General features: G+C 40.9%; 2 protein-coding genes across 2 annotated transcripts in view; one reads left to right on the plus strand and one right to left on the minus strand.

Moving 5' to 3' along the window:
- The first annotated feature begins 239 nt into the window (after positions 1 to 239).
- On the plus strand, positions 240 to 12684 carry dhx36 (DEAH (Asp-Glu-Ala-His) box polypeptide 36). Its single transcript, XM_010786259.1, has 15 exons — positions 240 to 367; positions 3044 to 3131; positions 3782 to 3837; positions 3960 to 4024; positions 4130 to 4273; positions 4644 to 4761; positions 5635 to 5733; positions 6928 to 7101; positions 7473 to 7559; positions 7655 to 7738; positions 7870 to 7969; positions 8684 to 8774; positions 10215 to 10335; positions 11614 to 11766; positions 11846 to 12684. Exons 1-15 carry the CDS (start codon positions 242 to 244, stop codon positions 12077 to 12079), a joined length of 1740 nt encoding a protein of 579 aa, XP_010784561.1. The 5' UTR covers positions 240 to 241; the 3' UTR covers positions 12080 to 12684.
- A 215-nt stretch (positions 12685 to 12899) lies between these two features.
- Positions 12900 to 19431, minus strand: part of LOC104958518 (rho guanine nucleotide exchange factor 26) — a 25240-nt gene continuing 18708 nt past the window's right edge. The window contains exons 13-15 of the mRNA XM_010786260.1: positions 15262 to 15332; positions 14945 to 15049; positions 12900 to 14539 (exon numbers count right to left, since the gene is read on the minus strand). Of these exons, the coding sequence (XP_010784562.1) occupies positions 14397 to 14539; positions 14945 to 15049; positions 15262 to 15332 (319 nt within the window). The 3' untranslated portion in view covers positions 12900 to 14396. The remainder of the gene's footprint in view (positions 14540 to 14944; positions 15050 to 15261; positions 15333 to 19431) is intronic.

The following is a 19431-nucleotide window of genomic DNA, read 5'->3' on the forward strand; positions in this document are numbered from 1 at the left end:
TCTTCTACGTCACCCCATTCAAGTGAATGGGCGAAGCGTTGAAAGCATTTTTCGATGCCTGTAGTGTAGACGGGCCGTTAGTCATCAGGGGCTTTTATAAACATTGACCCTGTTTTACCTTTTCTCTTTTGATCATTCATTCTGTTCACACTGAGGATTCTGCAGCTTGAGTTTGGTAAATTGAGTATGTATCTCCCAAAGGTACAGCAATTGTTTTTTAAATGTAATTTGTCTGTTTTGCATGCGTCTCATGTTTTACAGATACTCCGACCACACCATTGAGGCCCTAGAGATGTTTGACAATGATGACAAGATTGACCTTGAGCTGATCTTGGCACTGATTCGCCACATTGTGCTCAAAGAGGAGGTGAGATTAGCGTTGTATGTCTGCTTTGAGGGCCGAGTGGTGTCTTTAAATTAGATTTTCAAGAGGTGCGTCTGTGCTCCATTTTATGGAAATTGGATTCCTGTAAGTTTGTTATCTGAGTCTGGGTAGTCTAAAAGACCTGAGTGCTTCACAAGAAAGGAGATTTTTGGCATGACAACTCCGACTGTAGACAGGCCGACAGTGCAGTTGTCCATTAGGAAGATTAAACTGTAGTTCAAAGAAACTCACTAAAGGACAATTACAGTGCATTCCTAGGTAGAGCAGATGGAAGCAACAGGAGTGCTCGCTTCCAAACAGAGTGACGTTAGATCAGAGGATACAACACAGAACCTGGCAGCAGATCTGTGCTAATGAGTTATCGAACAGATGCTCTCTCAGCGCACATCAATTCCCTTTTTCTCCTTCCAGTTCTTGTTAAATGACCAAGTTTTGATGTTATTTCAGTGTTCGATTCAGACTTTGGTAAATATGGAATATAATGATAAACGTCTATTTTTGTTGTGTGCATTCTTTACTTTTTCAGTACACATGGTAACATCCACATCAGAATTATTGGTGCAGACAAAATATAGGGCAGGCAAAGCAGAACATTTCGAAAAATAGTGAATTCCCTTTTCTTTTGTGACTGTGTGAGGAAACAAAGCTGCAGATTGGAATAGGCTATCACAATCAATTTAGTTTACCCTTTTTTCAGTATAGTATAAACAAGGGTAAGGACAATTCAGGAAAGTGCTAGAATCGATGGGAGTGACACACGGTCTGCCCTAACTTACTCTGTATTTTCCTAAGTGAAGTCAAACTAGTCGGGCTTATTTGTCAGTTTGTGGCTGTGTATGTGGACCACGTATACGAGAGAGCAACAGAAAAAAGAGAGGGGCCAGGAATGAGGCGTGACTAATGCAGATTGACAGAATAATTATCTCCTTCCCTATGAAGCCGTATCTCTATCCGTCACGGCCACACTGAGCCATTGGACCAGCTGATTCGCCGTGGCATTGTCAAACGGCCGAGCGGGAACTGGCTGACTTGCCGTGTCGGCGTTCTGAACCGAGGCTACGGGCCGTCTGCCAGCCGTTCCACTGTGATGATTGCTTAATTATGTTGCAGGAGTCTGGGATTAGACACCTCGGGGGATGACATGCAGGCATTAATGAACGCCTGCTGCTAAGTGTGTGTATGTGGAGAGTGTGTGTGTGCGTGCTAAATAGTAGGCCAACTCTACAGCGCTTACTGTGCTGTTGTTGATTATTTAGTTGGAATTGGTCAGAGTGTGTTTCTGTCCTGCATGTGTGAGGACATGTGTTTCTGTCAGATTGTGAGTACACACACTGCCTGCATCTCTCTCTTCCTCCTCTCTCTTGCACATGCACGGTCATTAACACACATGTGTATGGTCCCATGTGGGTGCTAGTATCTGAGCACTGTTAATAATAATTAGCTGTAATTAAAAGGCAGGGGTGCTCAGGGCACAGAAGCTACTTTTTATCTCTGTTCTTCTTTCCTCTCAGGAAATGAAAAGACCTTTTTTCAGAGTGGGTTATTTTTCACCAGCGTGATATCATCCTGGGTATATTTTTTTGCTTAAAGTTTGTTTCATGTCTGTGTTAATGATTTAGTCACTTAATTACCTTTCAAGATGCCACCTTACTTTTGTTTATAACTCTGTTTAAGTATGCGTATCAAACTCAATACTTTAAATTACTGCTTGAAATGTTATCGTAGCACCTGCCAAAATGGGCATCAATATCCTGGTTAAGTTCAATCGTATTCTTTCTTCAGACATTTATTGCCGTAAATCAGTAAAGGAAGAAGAACCTAACTGTATAGTATATATGTAAACATCTTGAAAGGCTGCTTGGTTACGTTAAACACACATGTATTGAGAAGTTTGTCATGTTATTAAGTGAAAATGGTTTATAGAAATACATGTTCATATTCCTCAAAAGAAGATGTTGGAAAAAAAAGATCATATTAGTATTATCAACCAATGCTCAAGCACTGATTGGCACCAGGCTTGAAAACTTTCAAAAGTACACTTCCCTGCCTTAAATGACTTCCTTTTGTCCGGCTGTTCTTTATATCTGATAATGCTATATAGGATTATAATCTGCTATAATATCCGGTCTTGCATGATCAATTGATTGATTCTCCGTGTCCTAATTATGGCTGCTACTATAGTAACATTGCTCCTCCATTAATCACCCAAGGTACATTATCGATTGAAGCATGATGGGATGATGTTTTCAAGTTTGAGGAGCTGACACGTTCTTTTTGTTAAGTGGTCATCCATTTTAGTTTTAGACAGCTTAATGTGCAGACATGTGCTCTGGCTGGAATACCTCCAACTCTCACTCTGATGCATTTGTGTGTCTTTATGCCTCGAGACTTTATCCCCGTGGTAATGTAGAGCAGAGGATGCCCTAGAGGGAAGATGTTGTCATAATGATGTTGGCAGGCGATGTCAGGGCCTATTGTGTGGCTAAATGTGGAGGTTCGGAGCTGAGGGCACGTCATCTCTCCAAGGACACGGGCAAATTGTTCACTTGGCTCAGTTGTTGCTGAGACTCCTCTGGCTAATGGCTCTTCTGTGAAGCCCTGCTGGTTTTTTGTTTGTCTTCCAGCTGCTAAGTGTTGTGTCATGCCTTTGTCTGACAGGAAGGAGCAATCTTGGTCTTCCTGCCTGGCTGGAGCGACATCAGCAGTCTCAATGACCTGCTCACGGCTCAGCAGATGTTCCGATCAGGTACAATAACATAACATTATGTGATACAAGAGCAGACCAGTGACTTTCAGGTTACTATGGAGAAGAAGAAATCCTTGTTAAACTACGGTTGTGCTCCACCCTAACATGTGTTCTGCTTATTGGTTCTTCACTTGGATGTTTACCCTTCACTGTGCAGAAAATCCCCAGAGTAGAACTCTATGATGTTTTTGCATTCAATTACAACTAACATCATTTAATTAGAAATAACATGGATTTTAGAAAATACTGAATGGCCATTTCACCTTTGACTGACATTGTATTGACTAACAAGCAATTTATCAATGAAGGACACATTTCATAATTAGTGGAAATATGTGTTAGTTGCAGCCCTTGTGTTTGGTGAAACACTAACAAAACCTCTACTCCACAAACTGTAAATATACTTTTCAGTAGTAGACTACGTTTTAGAATTTTACATTCTTAACCAAGTCTAAGGGATCTTTAAAATATTGGATACAAAAAACGATGTCTGTGTTGTTTTCTGCTCATATTAAATAATAATAAACCAGATTATTTTATTGCATTTACCTGGACATCCATGGTTACATTTGTAAATGTAATTGTTTCCAATTCACACACGAGCAGTATAATCTTGTTTGAGTTTGTCTTTGTGTCCTTTTGTGTTTCAGATCGGTTCGTCATCATCCCTCTGCATTCCCTCATGCCTACCGTTAATCAGACCATGGTCAGCATCCCTGTCTCTGTCTGTTTCTGTCTCTGCCTGTGTCTGTGGATTGTCCCGCTTTACTCCCTCTTCAATATCAATAAAGTCCATTCAATCTCATCTTTCTCCCTCACTCTTTTCAGGTGTTCAAAAGGCCTCCTCCTGGAGTTAGAAAGATTGTGATCGCTACCAATATAGCCGAGACCAGGTATATACGTGTGTGTGGGTGTGTGTGCTTTGTACTGATTTAGTATTTATTCCAGCTCCTTTTTTATTTCTCTTGCTCTTTTTCTCTCTCCACCACCCCCCACAGCATTACCATAGATGACGTTGTTTATGTGATTGACGGAGGCAAGATTAAAGAGACACACTTTGACACCAACAACAACATCAGCACTATGACTTCAGAGTGGGTCAGCCTGGCCAACGCTAAACAGAGGAAAGGACGTGCCGGCAGGTGTGTATGTTTATACGGTTATCTTTAAAACCAGGGCATGCTCTATAAATGTTCCTCTGGGTATGCAATGCTAATTTAGAAGAATTATTATTCATTCTATGTGTCATGTCAGCTCTCTGTCACTCTGCCCCATGAGCCCTCTCCTTCCCATCTGTAACCGTAGTGCTAACAGTCTGGATGTTTCCAGTCGGTGACTCCAGACGTCTGTTCTGTTAGCGGGCTCTCACACTAAAGTGGAGCTAGGCCTTATTATTAGCAGGAGCTTCTTATAGTGTGACGTTTCATCCCATTGATTTTAAATTACGCTTTTTGTCACAGGACTGATAACCTATTTCTCTTCCCTTCTTTCCCACTCTCTTCTTGTTTCCAGAGTGTGTCCGGGGAAGTGCTATCACCTGTACAATGGTCTCAGAGCCAGCCTGCTGGATGCCTATCAGTTACCTGAAATCATGAGGACACCGCTGGAGGAGCTCTGCCTGCAGATCAAGGTTGGGAATGTGCAGAGAGGAAGGGGGGAGACAGACCGACAGAGAGAGAGAAATGCTGTTGGCTGTTGAGATGAAGACAAGATTGCTGTGAATGAGTTGTGTGGGGACGAGGACAGTGTTGCTGCTTGTTGACATTGTATTGAAATACAGCCTCTCCTGCCTAATGAAAACTAGGGATTAGCATTCTGGGTTGACTCGTCCCCCCAGCTCTCTCTCTCTACCTCTCTTTGCTGACAACATAATCGCTTCTCTTCTGTATCTGTAGCTTTCTTCTTTGGATGCTTACTATTTTTTCATCTCCTCTTTTTAAATACTCACACTCCACTCAGACATGTTTCAACCCAAGCTAATGGAACATTAAGCCAAAGTTCACTCAGAATCGAATGATTGTTATCTCCAGTGGCTTTGTGGGATATGCTTTTGAGTGTGTTTCTTTCACTACTTTAGTCGAGTGCGTGTGTGATGTTGTTGAGAGGTGGACTAATGCATCAGTGTGTCCTTAAAGTGAGAGAAACACTGACGACATGCACACCCTGAGCAGACTCTAATGCACAAGCACTACAACACCGACCTAGTCATTGAATTGCTGTCGCTACCTTACACTTAAATTCGTCACAGGTGGATTTTTTTTGTTTATTTTATAATCTCTCTTTAGTGTAGAAGTGAATACAGATTTAAAAATGTTGATTTGAATAGTGTTGGTTGTTTAGTCACATACTATAACAACGTTATAACATATATATGTATATATATATATTTCCCACAATTCAGTGTTTGCCACACATACAAAGCATATAGACAAACAGGGGTGGATTAATTTAGAAAAACAACATGTTTTTGCTGATACATGTGTAATGTGTTTTTGCTGCCTAGATATTGAGGCTCGGGTCTATAGCCCAATTCCTAGGGAAAGCCCTGGACCCCCCGACTGAAAAGGCTGTTAACCTAGCCATCAAGAACCTCATTGACCTGGTAAGAAAGTGAAAAGATCATTCAAAATGTACTCAAGGTCTGCAACTAATGATACGTTTTATCGTTGAGTAATTTGACAATTTTCTTGATTTTTATCAGTTTTTTTGATTTGCTCTATGAAAACTGCAGAAGATGTGCCCACTGCTATTTCAGATTGGATGTCTTGATTAGTTTGTTTTGTGCAATGAACAGTCTTTGTTAGTAAATCGATCATTTTCAGGTTTTATTCTAACAATTACAGCAATCTCTAAGACAAAGATAATAGAAATGTTTGGTCTTTTTGCTTGAACAATTAAAACAATGATTCGTTGATTTTCCAAATAGCCGGGTAGTAATTTTAGGCCAGTCACCTAATTAATTAATATTGTTTATTACAATGTTCAGCTTTATTTAACAGTCTCTACCAACATGTATAGGAAGCGACACCATCTTGTGATGTGAGCATGTAGTTTCAAGGTCTTCTGTCTGAAAGTGTTATCGACAAATCTTTCCAAAGATGTTCTTCCTTTCATGGAGGAGGTAGGTCGAAAGAGGACTAAAAGAGAAATCGGTGCTCATTCAAAGATTGAAAGGATAAAGCACGATCCTTTTTTCATGCTAACAAGGTTAAAATACTAAGCAAATCAATAGAGGAAGTGGAACATGGGTCTGACAGTAACAACACTCAAAGCAGCAGTTAAGAGTTAATAAACCTCAATGCATATTATGTGATCAGGTTAAATATTTATTTTACTTTGATAGAAGGTTGAACAGGTTTACAAGTGTATGTGTCTAAAAGAACAGAAACGCTATAAATAACTATAATTTAACACAGAATGAACATTGAATTACTAACTCCTATATGTTTATGGTGAGTTATGGAATTTTAAAACTCACACATATTAACACTTTCTAATCATTTACTTAAAATAAAGGCACCCTATGAAGCGTACTCCCTTATTATTTAAAGCACATCATTGCCTCTTCAGCCAACAAGATGACCTTTATCCCACACATGTCCAGAGTTACTGTATTGAACTAGAAAACAAAACCAGACAAGGTTACTTCACTAATCCGATTGAATGCTCATACACATCATTTTCAATTAAGTAAAGGGTTTTTGCTTTGCCTGAACTCTATGTGAACTGAAAGCTTTTAAAAGATTATTGCTGTGTTAACAAATGCTTTTTTCACTGTGACTCCGTTGTGTGTTAGAACGCCCTGGACCATTCAGAGAATCTGACAGCGCTGGGTTTCCACCTGGCTCGTCTGCCTGTGGAGCCTCACATCGGCAAACTCCTCCTGTTCGGAGCCCTGTTGGGCTGCCTGGACCCCGTGTTCACCATCGCTGCTTCACTCAGCTTCAAAGACCCTTTCTTCATCCCCCTGGTAGGGCACTGAGTTGCCAAATAAATGTTGTTGTACTTTGTATGATGACAATAAAGATATATTCTATTCTAAACATGAAAGCTTGTGCGACAGCATCAAACTTCAACTCATTGCTGCGCTCTCCTACTGACTTATTCAATTGCAAAGTTGCTCTTAAAGGGACCGATGTAAATGACTGCTTTATTTTATTGCTATCTTACTATATTTGTATTACAGCGTTCTTAATATAGTTCACTATCTGTGTTCTTTTTTACATTTTGTTTTTTATTTGTATGTATGCATCATGACACCTTGTCAAATTCCTCATACGTGTGAACCTACCTGCTAATAAACCTCTTTCTGATTCTGATATTTCTAAATGCCTCTCTCAGGGGAAAGAGAAGATGGCAGATATGAGGAGGAGGGTCCTGTCCAGAAACTCCAAGAGTGACCATCTCACTATTGTCAACGCCTTTCAGGTAAGAGAGCCACAACTGTCACATGTGTCCTACCTCTCGGTCTGATGTATAAATATATATATAAATGGATCCCGTCTGAATGTATCCGTTGATAGGGCTGGGAGGAAGCGAAACAGCGTGGTTCCAGGTGTGAGAGGGAGTACTGCTGGGACAACTTCCTGTCCGCCAACACACTCCAGGTGAGCCAGGCTGTGCTGATCTCTATACTGAAGTGCTGTTGAAAATAAAACGACAGAGCGTGTTAAAGTTAGCTTCTGCCTGGGCTGATGCATCATGCAGCCGGTTTGAAAGTCATTGTTTTATCATTTAGATGCTGCACAACATGAAGGGTCAGTTTGCTGACCATCTCATGAACACAGGCTTCGTCAGCAGCAGAGACCCCAAAGATCCCAAATCTAATGTCAACTCAGGTAACTGTCTGAAAATTGTCTTTTTTTTAATAGGATCTTGGTACCACTTTACAATAAGACTACCCCTATAAAGGATTGATAAAGGGTTTCTAATGAGGTTATGAATTAGGTTGTAAACACTTTATTAATCCTCAAAAACCATTTACAAACCAGTTCTAACAGTTTTCATACATCAACACAGGCTCACTATTTGGCAAGATGACTAAGCCTTATATTGGCTACCGAGCTTACTTCGTCTTCTTCATCAGCCAACATCCTTGGTATCTGTTGTTCACTGAGTTGATTCTCCCCCCACCCATCTTGATGTTTCTTGGCATCTCTTTATGACCATTTATTTACGAGTTACTAACATTTATAGTGGCCAAAATGGAGCCTTGTTGTAAAGTGTAAAACACATTACCATTTATGAATGAGTTACTACCATTTCTAATAAGGCTTAGCAGTACAGATAAATGTGGGCTCACTATTTGGCAAGCACCCGGTCACAGTTGCCCTGTTTATCTCATGTCTTATAAAAGCTTATTAATGATTTATAAAGTGTTCACAACCTAATTAATAAATGAATTACAAACTATTCGTAAACCCTTTATAAGGGTAGTCTTATTGTAAAGTGGTACCGGGATCTTAAACGGAGCATTAATTAAATTCAATATGGGACATGTATATGGAGCAGAACTCATGTGTTTTTCTTCTAACTCTCACTTCCTTCCTCAGACAATGAGAAATTAATCAAGGCAGTGATTGTAGCCGGTCTCTACCCGAAGGTGGCCATGATCAAACCATCTCACAGCAAAAAGAGGCCGGGGTGAGTCTGCTAATTCAAAGAGGGAGCTGAACATAGACGGATAGCAAAGAGCTGCAGAGCATAAAGAAGTGCACGTCATTGTTATTGATAGACAGAAGTGGAGCCGTCACACTCAGTAGACCTCTCAGGTAAGAGCTGTGACAATTACCTGAGGCTGTGCCGAAACAATGTTAAGAAAATTATTTTAAAAAACAGAGGCTCTTCTGCAGCTAAAGATCACTGCACTCATCATAAAACTGCCCTCAGGCAGCTGTCGTAGAGTGTGTGCAAAAGACAGACACACGCTACAGGCAGACGGACCCACCCTCTCACAGTAGAGCTGTCACTGTTGTTCGTCAGTGACCCAGTGAGATTGTGATGGTAAGTCATTCTCAACAGTGTTGATGGCAAGCCAAGTGTTCCCGTCCACGCCACATCTCTGAGTTATTTCATGGATTTATGGCTCGATGAAGAACTTGTTGTTTGTTTTGCTGCTGTCTGGTACAAGCAGCTTTGTTCCCTGCAGTCAAGCAGTCTGTTTTGTCTTGCTGACACAAACACAGTGTTACTTTTATTGAAAGGTTTGCCGACTGCATCACAACTTGTCTTTGGAAATGAAGGAGGCTTTCTTTGTTGCGTCGTATGAACAAGACTAAAGCACCTGATGGGAGGTTTCCAAAACTACGTTCTCAATCAAATCCTTTTAATTTAAATGAAGATTAATTTTAACAAAATGTATTCTGGTTATTTGGACCAAGTGATAGAATAAAATAATATATCTGTTTTAAGTGTAATAAGGTAGGATCTCTGTAAAACATTAAAACATACTGAAAGGGTGCTCTCTGGTTTTCAGTTTTCCTCTAATAAGACAAAGGACAGAAAAAGATCAAATCAAAATCTATGCAGCATAAACGGAGTGATTGTAATTTTAAAAAATGGTCTTCCTTTTCTGGAGCTCACATATCAGCAACGCAAATTAAATTCACTGTACAGATTAAGGTTAGTTATACTAGTGTTACCAACATTGCCCCATGTGACATCATTTGAGACAATATTTGTATTATGTTATAAAATATTTGCAGTTCCCTTTCCCTTTATATCTCTTTATCATATACTGCAGTCCTGGAAACATGTGGCAATAATTCTGTTTTAAACCAGTTATGACAACTAACAATTATTTCAAATATTTAGGAAAATATAACTATAACAGTTTTCACAACACTGACGGTGTCTACTTCCTTGTTCTTTTTGGACAAAAGATGAAAACGTTAGTTGGTCCATAAACAAAGTTGCTGCAAAATGTCTGTCAACCAAGAAATCCCTAAATGTTGCCCGATCATTGCTTTTTCCACCTTCAGCAATGATACCAGTTTCTCATTCTCTCCTTTTCTCAGTTATGGAGATAACGATGCTAAGTAAATCGAGATGTGAACACACACGCTAACATATGTTATTTCTCAGGGTCAAGGTGTACACCCAGGCTGATGGAAAGGTGTGCATCCACCCAAAATCAGTCAATGCTGAAGAGACGGAGTTCAACTACAAGTGGCTCGTCTACCACCTGAAGATGAGAACGAGCAGTGTGAGTAGGCCAGGGGATAAATAAGCACTGCGTTTGAACTGCTGCATGAATGTTTATTATAGTTGAGTGTGCGTTGCTGGGTTGGATTTGTACATATGAAGGGTGCATGTGAGTGGAAAAAGGGCCATTGGTGAAAGGTTGGCAGTGGTGCCACGCCAGCTTTCCACTGAATGAATATTTGATTAAAACGCTGCCTTTCAACTCTCTCTCAAAGGCGCTTGTGCTTCAAAGCCTCCAGACACAATGTAAGAGGTGGTGGTGGTGGTGGGGGGGGGGCAAAACGGTCAATGCGGCTCCCTGGCCACTTCTATCTTTTTCTCTTTTGCTGTTTTTTCTACCCCTCTTCACCCTGCCATTTTCACCTCTCTCCCATCCACCCGCCTTTGTTCTTTCTGTGGTGTCTCTCGTTGTGAATGTTACCATTCGGCAGAAAAACACCTTTCATGTCCTCTCTGATTGCCGCCTGTGCCTTTGTCTCTCCCTTTGCTGCCTTGGTCTTTATAAAGATTGTTTTGTTGTTGCTGGATTTCACCATTATTTTTGCCACCATTCAATGTTTTTACATTTTTATTTATTATTTTATTTTTTGTGTGGTCTGTATGCATTTGTGTCTCTTATGAAAGTAAGGTATTCTGAGACTGTGAGATTTTCAAGGTTGCTTAAAGAGAGAGAAAGGAAAGCAGAAGACCAGGGCCATTTCAAAAATTGAAGGATGACGTCAAACTTTATCTCCTCTGACGCATGTGCCTCTGGTGATCCATTACATTACACATGCAGTTTTTTCTCCTCGTCTCTTTTCTTCACCTTTTGTCTACTTCTCTCTGAAGCTCCTTACCAACATTTCTTTATGTTACCTTGCTGAAATAGCTTTTGTTTGACTTGTGTCTGCTGCTTATGTAAACTATGGCTTTGGCCTTCAGAGTGTCTGCATACAGATCAGTGCACAACATAAAAGAAACAGTTCTATATACTGTCTGGGCATTGAAAACGTACCTTGTCATTTCTTTTATCAAATGTTTTTTTTTATTTGGATACACCTACTATGGATGAGCAGCTGTCACAGGGAGAGAAATTGATGGAAAACACATTTGCGAGATTCACTAGCAGGGCAACATGACATTTCTCCTAACACTGAAACACATTTCAAACTTGCACAGCCACTCTTCACCAATAGGACCGTAGGCTGTAGGGCCATGTGTGTCATAATGATCCCGCTCACTGTCACCGAGCGTGTTAGTTTGAAATCTCCCGTCGTGGTGTGTTTGCATCATCCCTCAGATCTTCCTGTACGATTGCACTGAGGTGTCCCCGTTCTCACTGCTGTTCTTTGGAGGAGACATCACAATCCAGAAGGACGAGGACCAGGAGACCATCGCCGTGGACCAGTGGATCGTCTTCAGCTCCCCGGCACGCATCGCTCACCTGGTCAAGGTAGGTGGCAGGATGCACTAAAAACAAAGCTAATGGTGAGTTGAGTTGACTGACCTCCCCTTCCGGTCTTTTTCTACAGAGTTTAAAGAAAGAGTTGGATTCTCTTCTGGAAGAGAAAATTCGTAACCCTGCTCCTGTAGACTGGCAAAACCGTCAGTCCAAAGACTGTGCTGTCATCACCGCCATCATAGACCTCATCACCACCCAGGATAAGCCTACAGTCAGCAGCACCAAAGGCACATTATGGAGGCCTGCTCCGAGAGGACAACACACTCACTTCAAAGACGGCAATGATGATGACGATGATGATTAGAAGAGGCCAGGTTCTTGGCTGGATATGAAAAGAATGACTTCGAACCTAAATCCTTGGACACAGAGGTTAGATGAGATATTCATAATAACCAGCTGGTCTCCTTGATGATGCTCCTGAAGGCCAAACCCAGGACGCAAGATTACTGGAGAACATTCTGCACTGTAATTGTTTGCCTATTCTGTCATTATTTTTGCAAGGACCAATCCGTGTTTGGATATCCTCAGTAGCGGTTTTGTTTATTTTGTACAATTCTGGTTAAGTTCTATCTATTTTTTATTTTCAAGCAATTTCACTTGTGGAGTGCGCAATAAAGAAAAAATGGACGAACAAAATGTCTGGGTCAGTTTAATCTGCCCTACTATGTTGTAAAATTGTAGGAATTCAAACACAAAATAACCATTACCCATGGAATGGAATTTTTCTGAGTGAATGTGGGATTGCACAATTTCTTCAGAGCTTTGAGAGAGCAATCACTAACATCACCTGGGTAGTATTTGGTTGGAATGAACACCTGCATTGCTGTAAACCTTCAGCAGCACACGGCTGCATATTTGATTTAAAAGCCCAAATCTCAAACGTGCTTTTGGCTCAAGGATTTATGCACCTTCTTGATGTATCTGCACTGAATGTCCAGAGAACTCCTGGTTGATTTATTTTGTTCACTTGATGAATAAAAGTAGTCACTTTCTTTGGTCTATCTATCATAGGTGCTTAGGGAAAAGAGATGTCTTGTTGATCATTGAGAGTCCATGACAGGCTCAAAGCAATCCAGCTTGTATTTATAGTGGCTGATTGAAATTCATAAAGTTGACAAGACAAGTTTCTGCAATATAAATCTGTATTTAAAAAAAAAAAAAAACAGTTACAATTCAGGCTGTTTTACATATTTACATGTTCACAGATTTACAATAGTTACAAGTCAAGGAAGCAATTGAAATAAAATTAAAAAAATATGCTTAGATGTGTGGTAACACATATTTCATTTTCCCTGAGTGCAAACGCAAAGCTTCATCTATACTCGGGTCCTTCCAGCTGGAGGCTCTGCCCGCTACTGTCATACCTCGCTTCATGCAGCTCAACGGTGGTTGTGGTTGTCATTTGGGCCGGGCCAGAGTGTTGGGATTGATGAGTTGTGTTATCATCACACTCTCTGACCAAGCCATTCATTTACTTTGGCTGGGCATGGCAACACTAAAAAGATGACTCACTGGACAATCCCATTAAAAGCAGGGCAGGACTGTTGCTCTCACCATCAGCACACACATTCATCTCAGCTTGCCTCTGTAGCATCGCAGATATAAATCCTAAGGGGAATATTTATATACACACCCCTGGCTGGCATCTAATGTGTGTGATATTTCAGGCTGTCCAAATCTTTGAGTGGATGGAGGGAAAATGGCACTTGTGACACAAGAGTAAAGTCTGATTCATGGTGATGACATTAACTGGTGACAAATGGCAAGGTAGAGAACAGATACTTGGCCCTTCTGCCTAAGCGGCGGATGACATAAACCTCCAAGAGGACTGTAATTCTTAATATCAAATTAATTATGAATTATTCTATTTACATTGGCATTCGGACAAGTTGCTCAACTTAAATCTTATTGTATTTTCTTGTAAACATAATTATAATCATTTCACTTGCCATCAGATGCTTCTGAAACGATTTCTTCACTAGCCCACACACTTGCCAATTCCACCGTCTTGCCTTGTTATCACTTCAACAATCAGAGTGACATTGTTACTGGCAACGCTCTAGTCACATGGCCTGATCCTCATTAACAGAGCTCACATTTGGCAGTTATTTTCACACTGTTTGGTCTACTTTACCTATAGCGGTACTGTAGTCTCATTATTACATTGCTCATCACAAGAAGAAATATGTTTGGAAAAAATAAAACATTTACAAATTTCACACCAACACTCGTTATGAAGCAGGGTGTTGAAAGCAGTGACTCGGGCAGTGGGTGTTTTCCAACCAAACGGGGAATGAATGAATGTGACAGATCCCACCCACATAGGAACTGATGATCAGTAATTAAGGAAATCTGCTCTCCTTCTGAGTTTGCTCTGAACAATCTTTGCTTTGAAACTCAGACGGCATGCCTGATATTTAGTGGAGGTGGAGCAGAAGTCTTAAGAATAATGGGTTCATCTTTAAATCACTGTAAGAAAAGTCTAGTTTGTTCCATTTCGTCCCTGAAGGCCGGTCACTACTGCTGTTACTGAACTCATACGTCTGGGTTTAAGTTTTAAAAAGGCAGGTCACTGGTGAGTCAAAGGGTGAGAAAGGTCCTCTGTGGTTTAATCATCCTGCTCACACGTTAGTTTCCAACCCCTGCAGGCGATCCATCCTCTGTATGTTGCGCTCAATGCTGGCCTGGCATGTGATTGGTTCGGCACACTCGGCGAGGAACCACCCCCTTTCTCCATCGCGCAGTCGCTCACCCTCATACCAGCCTAAGAGAAGAAATTGCACTATTACATGAATATTAAAGCACTTGTTGCTTTTTCTTATGCTATTACCATGACATTGCTTTTGATGGTCAATGCTCTCTGTTCTTTACATGAAAATCAGTTGCTATGGTCACCAACAGGGAAAGGTTCCCAAGGCCTCGGTATGTTTGTGTAGGTTTAAAAACACATCTTCAAACAGGTGTAAAGTCCATTATGTAAGACAGATGGGATTTGAAAAATGGCAAAGAGAGCTTATAAAAAGTGCATGATGAAAAGGATGCAGTTGAAACAGGTTAGTGGAACATGAGAGGAATACTAAAGAGGGTGAGGAAAGCTATAGAAAGAGCTAGAGAACAAGAGAGAGGGATTAGGACACGAGAGAGAGAGAGAGAGAGCGAGCTAACATACCATCTTCTACAGTCTGCGAGACCAGCACCACATCAGTCACCTGCAAGGACAACTCATCTGGCTGCTTGGCTGTGTACGTTCTGGTCACCTCCACCTGCATGACATCTAAAACAACACATGACAAGTCCATAAATCATTTCAGGTAAATGACACTGTCCCAAATTCAATATATCTGAGTTAACAAGTCAATTGTTTTGGAATTAATCTTTGTAAAACTGTTAATTAAAATGACCACAAGATGGCGCAATAGGCTAAAAAGGAGAGTTCAGTGAGCCTTTTCAAAACTGTGTGTGAAGAAATGTTTTGTAGCAACTTACAGGTTTTGTCCTGACTCTTGTTGTTGTTGACGTTTTGGCCCAGTGCGCTGATCCATCGGGCACGCTCATTCCTAAAAGCACAAATAACAGCACAGGAAGTTAGAAAAAATGTGTTGGCGCTGAAAGAGTCCTGAACACAATGGAGAGTAGTCATTTGAAAACTCCTTGAACTAAACAGCACTGTGAGAGTTGCTCACTTCTAAATTGTGATTAGGAGTTTAATTATTTGGAATAAATATTATAGATGTAGCTGTTTCAAGAAAACTATGCAGCTATAAACTAGGTAACATCAGATATAAGCAGCTTTGCGTGCACACACTTTGTCCCCTGTGGTCGAGAGAACAGAGGTGAGTTTTCAGAAACAGAGAGCTGAAGAGAACGAGCACAAAGGTGAGTCCCAGGAGGGAACAGACCTGCCTTTGCTTTCTCTCTCTCTTGTTGCTTTCATGGGAAAGAAAAACCTGTGGGTGGAGCCGCACAGGTCAGATTGCATTAAACTGCATCTCTCATTTCACCTGTTCTCGTTGACTACTGAAGGGGGGCGAGGATTTAAAAGAGCCACAGATGGAGAGATGAAGGGGGGTTGAGGAAATTAACCGAGGGGGTTGTTGAGGCCCCTGTGACTCAGCACTCTTGGCTTGAATCGTGCAGATAGGTACAACAATTCCCAGACAATCACAGGCAGTGTGGTATTTGAAATAATAATGAACCTTGATTTGTGTGGAGGCTCTTCACGAGGGCCTCAAACCGGCAAGTCCCATGAGTCAGACCTCATTATTGTGTTCTCATCGTACACATGCTGTTTTGGTCCTTTTCAGGACAAAGAAGCTATAAAAACGCTGGGTGACGTCATACTTCCAGAACTAATTGGACTTTATAAAACCTAATAAACTATTTATAACAATAACTTTCAGAAAATCAATAACCAACAATCCCACAATGCAACATTACCACTGATAAAGTGTGACCTTTGTAGTCAAATGATACATTTGACAGTCCACAACAAGGTCTATCACCTGTCGTTGGTACCTTCAATTTTAACCCTGTTTATTATTTCATATTCGTATTTGGTGTTTCAAACGTTCCTGCACTAAAATCAACAGACTTAAGATTGAGCATGCATTTGATCAGTCAATTTCCTTTGAAAGTAATTGATTTGCAGTTGCATTTAATTAGAAAGCAATTGTTTGTATCCAAATAAAATGATACCCCCAGAACTAGGTGGTTTAACGAAGCCAAGCGACATCCGAACCCAGATCATCAGTAAGATGAAAAGGTACCGGCTAGATATTTTAGGAATTAGTAAATGTGGATGGACAAGTTATGTATGTTAAACAAAGAAAGACGGATCAGTTTACCTCTACGAAGGGGATGAAGACAAGCTCGCAGTTTAAAAAAAACAACTTGGTATCATTCATGAAAAAACTTCCGCAAACTCACTTTGAGGATACCTGGATTGTCCTTACAGCTAACCCAATTAAACAAATCTTTCTGTCTCTCTGAGATGAAAACCACCTGGCAGAGAACTAAGACCGTGGAAATAATAATGGCTAGGCTATCCTCTGGCAAGGTACAACATGCTGCACCGAGTGGGACCAGAAGACAGCAGATATTAAGTACAAATGTGAACCTGCTGCTGGTGCTAGAGGAAAGGGGCTTTGATGAAGGGCCCGGTTACTTCTCTGCATTAAATGTGCAAGTTCTTCCAACATCTAAGCTGATCTGTGGGAACGGCATCTGTTAGTCTTTGCATTTGACAGCTGGACACATGCTGACAGATTCATGTGCACATACCCCACACACCATCATGACAGGTTGCTTTCTCAGGCTTAAACAGCTGACATACTTTACAGAAACTATGCGCATGTGCACAACGTATTCAATACATACAGCACAAGCGCAAACAGGCAACAACAAAATGTTTGAGAGGCATTTAATGGTTATCTGTGGCATGTGAGGCACATAGCAAAAGAGATTCGGGTAAAAAATACCAGGCTTCCAACTGTGAAGAGTGTGAATGTGTTTACATGCAGGCATGGGAACACTGTAGCAGGTGCATAGCCCCTTCTCCTCAAGACCACAAGCCTATGCAGGATCTGTGTATTCAACTAGTAGAGGTAGTTAAGCTCCCTCTGCCTATTACCATTCTTCCCAATGTTTAAGAGGATGCAAAGAATCATAAATCTATTGTCAGCAGTTCTTGTGTTACCCCTTAAAAGAGCAGAGGCCTGGCTGCTACCCTGTAAAACCTTTCTCAAAAGCAGATAAGGAACGACGACAGCTTCTTTCCTTCCCTTCTTTGCCAACTTAAAATCACCACCAGAACACTGTTTCTCATCTTTCCCAGTCCCCCTAACCCCTTCTGCTCACTCCTATCAATGTGTTTACGCTCCACCAAATCCCTTCCTGGCTTCTACTTAACCACAGGTCAGACGTTTTGTTCCTACTCATCTGATAAAAACATGATATTTCTCTGATCGGAGCTGACCAGCAAAGGGAACTCTCAGGCAGAGGAAATGAAAGAGAAAATTCCCATCAGCATGTTTCTAGTATCATTTAGGCGAAGGCAGACATAGAAAGATATGCCTGATCAAAAACAACAACACAACTGAAGGCAGACTAAGTTAACAAAGCTAAAGTGTGCAACAGAAGTAAATACTCCCCCCTCCGGTTGGAGCTGTTACGTAACTGGGGCTGTTTTGTGTTATAGCTGCATATCTTACTAACAGAACTGTTTTGCTGCAGACTTCTGTAGCTGCTCTGTTTCACTTCTAGAGAAACACTATTCACTGACTCTGGACAGGACACAACATCGGGGTCATGGGGAAGACAAGCTGACATGCACACACCAAACAAAAGGATACAGAGAAAAGGAAGAGGACACAGACGGGGAAGAGAAACACTAAGGCCACACAGACGTCCTTGTGCCATGTTGGATCCAGCTGTCTTGTCTGAATTCCTGATACATTATGTCACTGCTGTAGTCACACATCAGTCTACTGTATGCTTCTTGGACCTCACACAGAGATTCACAGACATGTATGGTAAAAGCTGAAGGGTCAGCAGGTCGAGTACAAATTAAAGCAGAAAAACCCACATTAACCAAAACTAGAAGAAGTCAATTTCTGCAGATTCATTTCCACAAAACAACACAGACCCGCCTTCAGTTCAAATGTGTGGAATTTCACATTGTTACCCGACATGAGCTTCACTAAAATTCAGTGGTGAAGGGAGCAATACAGGGGATTGTAGGCAATACAGCGTTTTCTTTGGTGTATCTGCATTTCTAGGTAAAAACAATGCATATACAGTACATGCTCCCACACTCAATAACGTGTGCACAAAGTAAGCATTTTGATCTATTTCCCACTTAAAATGTGTCGACAATAATCAGCTGGCTGTCCTGTGCAATCACTTTATGACGATTTTAATATTGCAATATGACCACGTGTGGGTTGTGGACTGTTGAAAAACGTAAACAATTTAATTAAATGTGACACCCACAGCTCTGAAAATCATTTTATATAATTTCCTGGCATTTTACTGACTAACAACTTGTTCTCTTATTAAATTAATTAATAGTTAAATATATAATTTGAAGATATCATCCTGGGCTATTTCAAACGTGGCTATTTCAAGCTAAATTCAAAACTTTAAACCATTTTTTTTAACATTTAACAGACTGAACGAGTAATCACAAAAATATGTATTTTAGGGAAATAATCATCAGCCTTGTCTTCTTTTCAGTCTTATAGCTTCAATAGGTCTCCTTATGCCCTCTCTACTTCATTTAACCCTGATAAAAGACCGAAATAGGCTGGCTAATGAGACCACACTTCCATGTGTCATGTTGGGTTAGATCACTAAATTGGGATGAATGACCGGAGGAAGAGGAAGTTATTCTCTGGTCCTCAAAAACAAAGAGTCTACACTGGCTGCTGTCTAAAAGATGAGACACAGGACTTTGAAGAAGAAGGGGAGAGTGAGGAATCAGAGAGGGGGGAGAGATAGTTGTGGGAAACAGCCCACTTAACACTGGGCTGCTGCTAGGCAACAGCTTAAACAATGCCTAGCAACCACTGTAACAATGGATCGTTTTCAGGGTCTGCTGCTCAGCTCATTCAGTACTACGGTGAGTGAGTGCCACACACACACACGCCCAAGGCACAC

This window comes from Notothenia coriiceps, unplaced genomic scaffold (genome assembly GCF_000735185.1).
Source record: "Notothenia coriiceps isolate Sejong01 unplaced genomic scaffold, NC01 NC01_scaffold00028883, whole genome shotgun sequence".
Taxonomy (NCBI): Eukaryota; Metazoa; Chordata; class Actinopteri; order Perciformes; family Nototheniidae; genus Notothenia; species Notothenia coriiceps.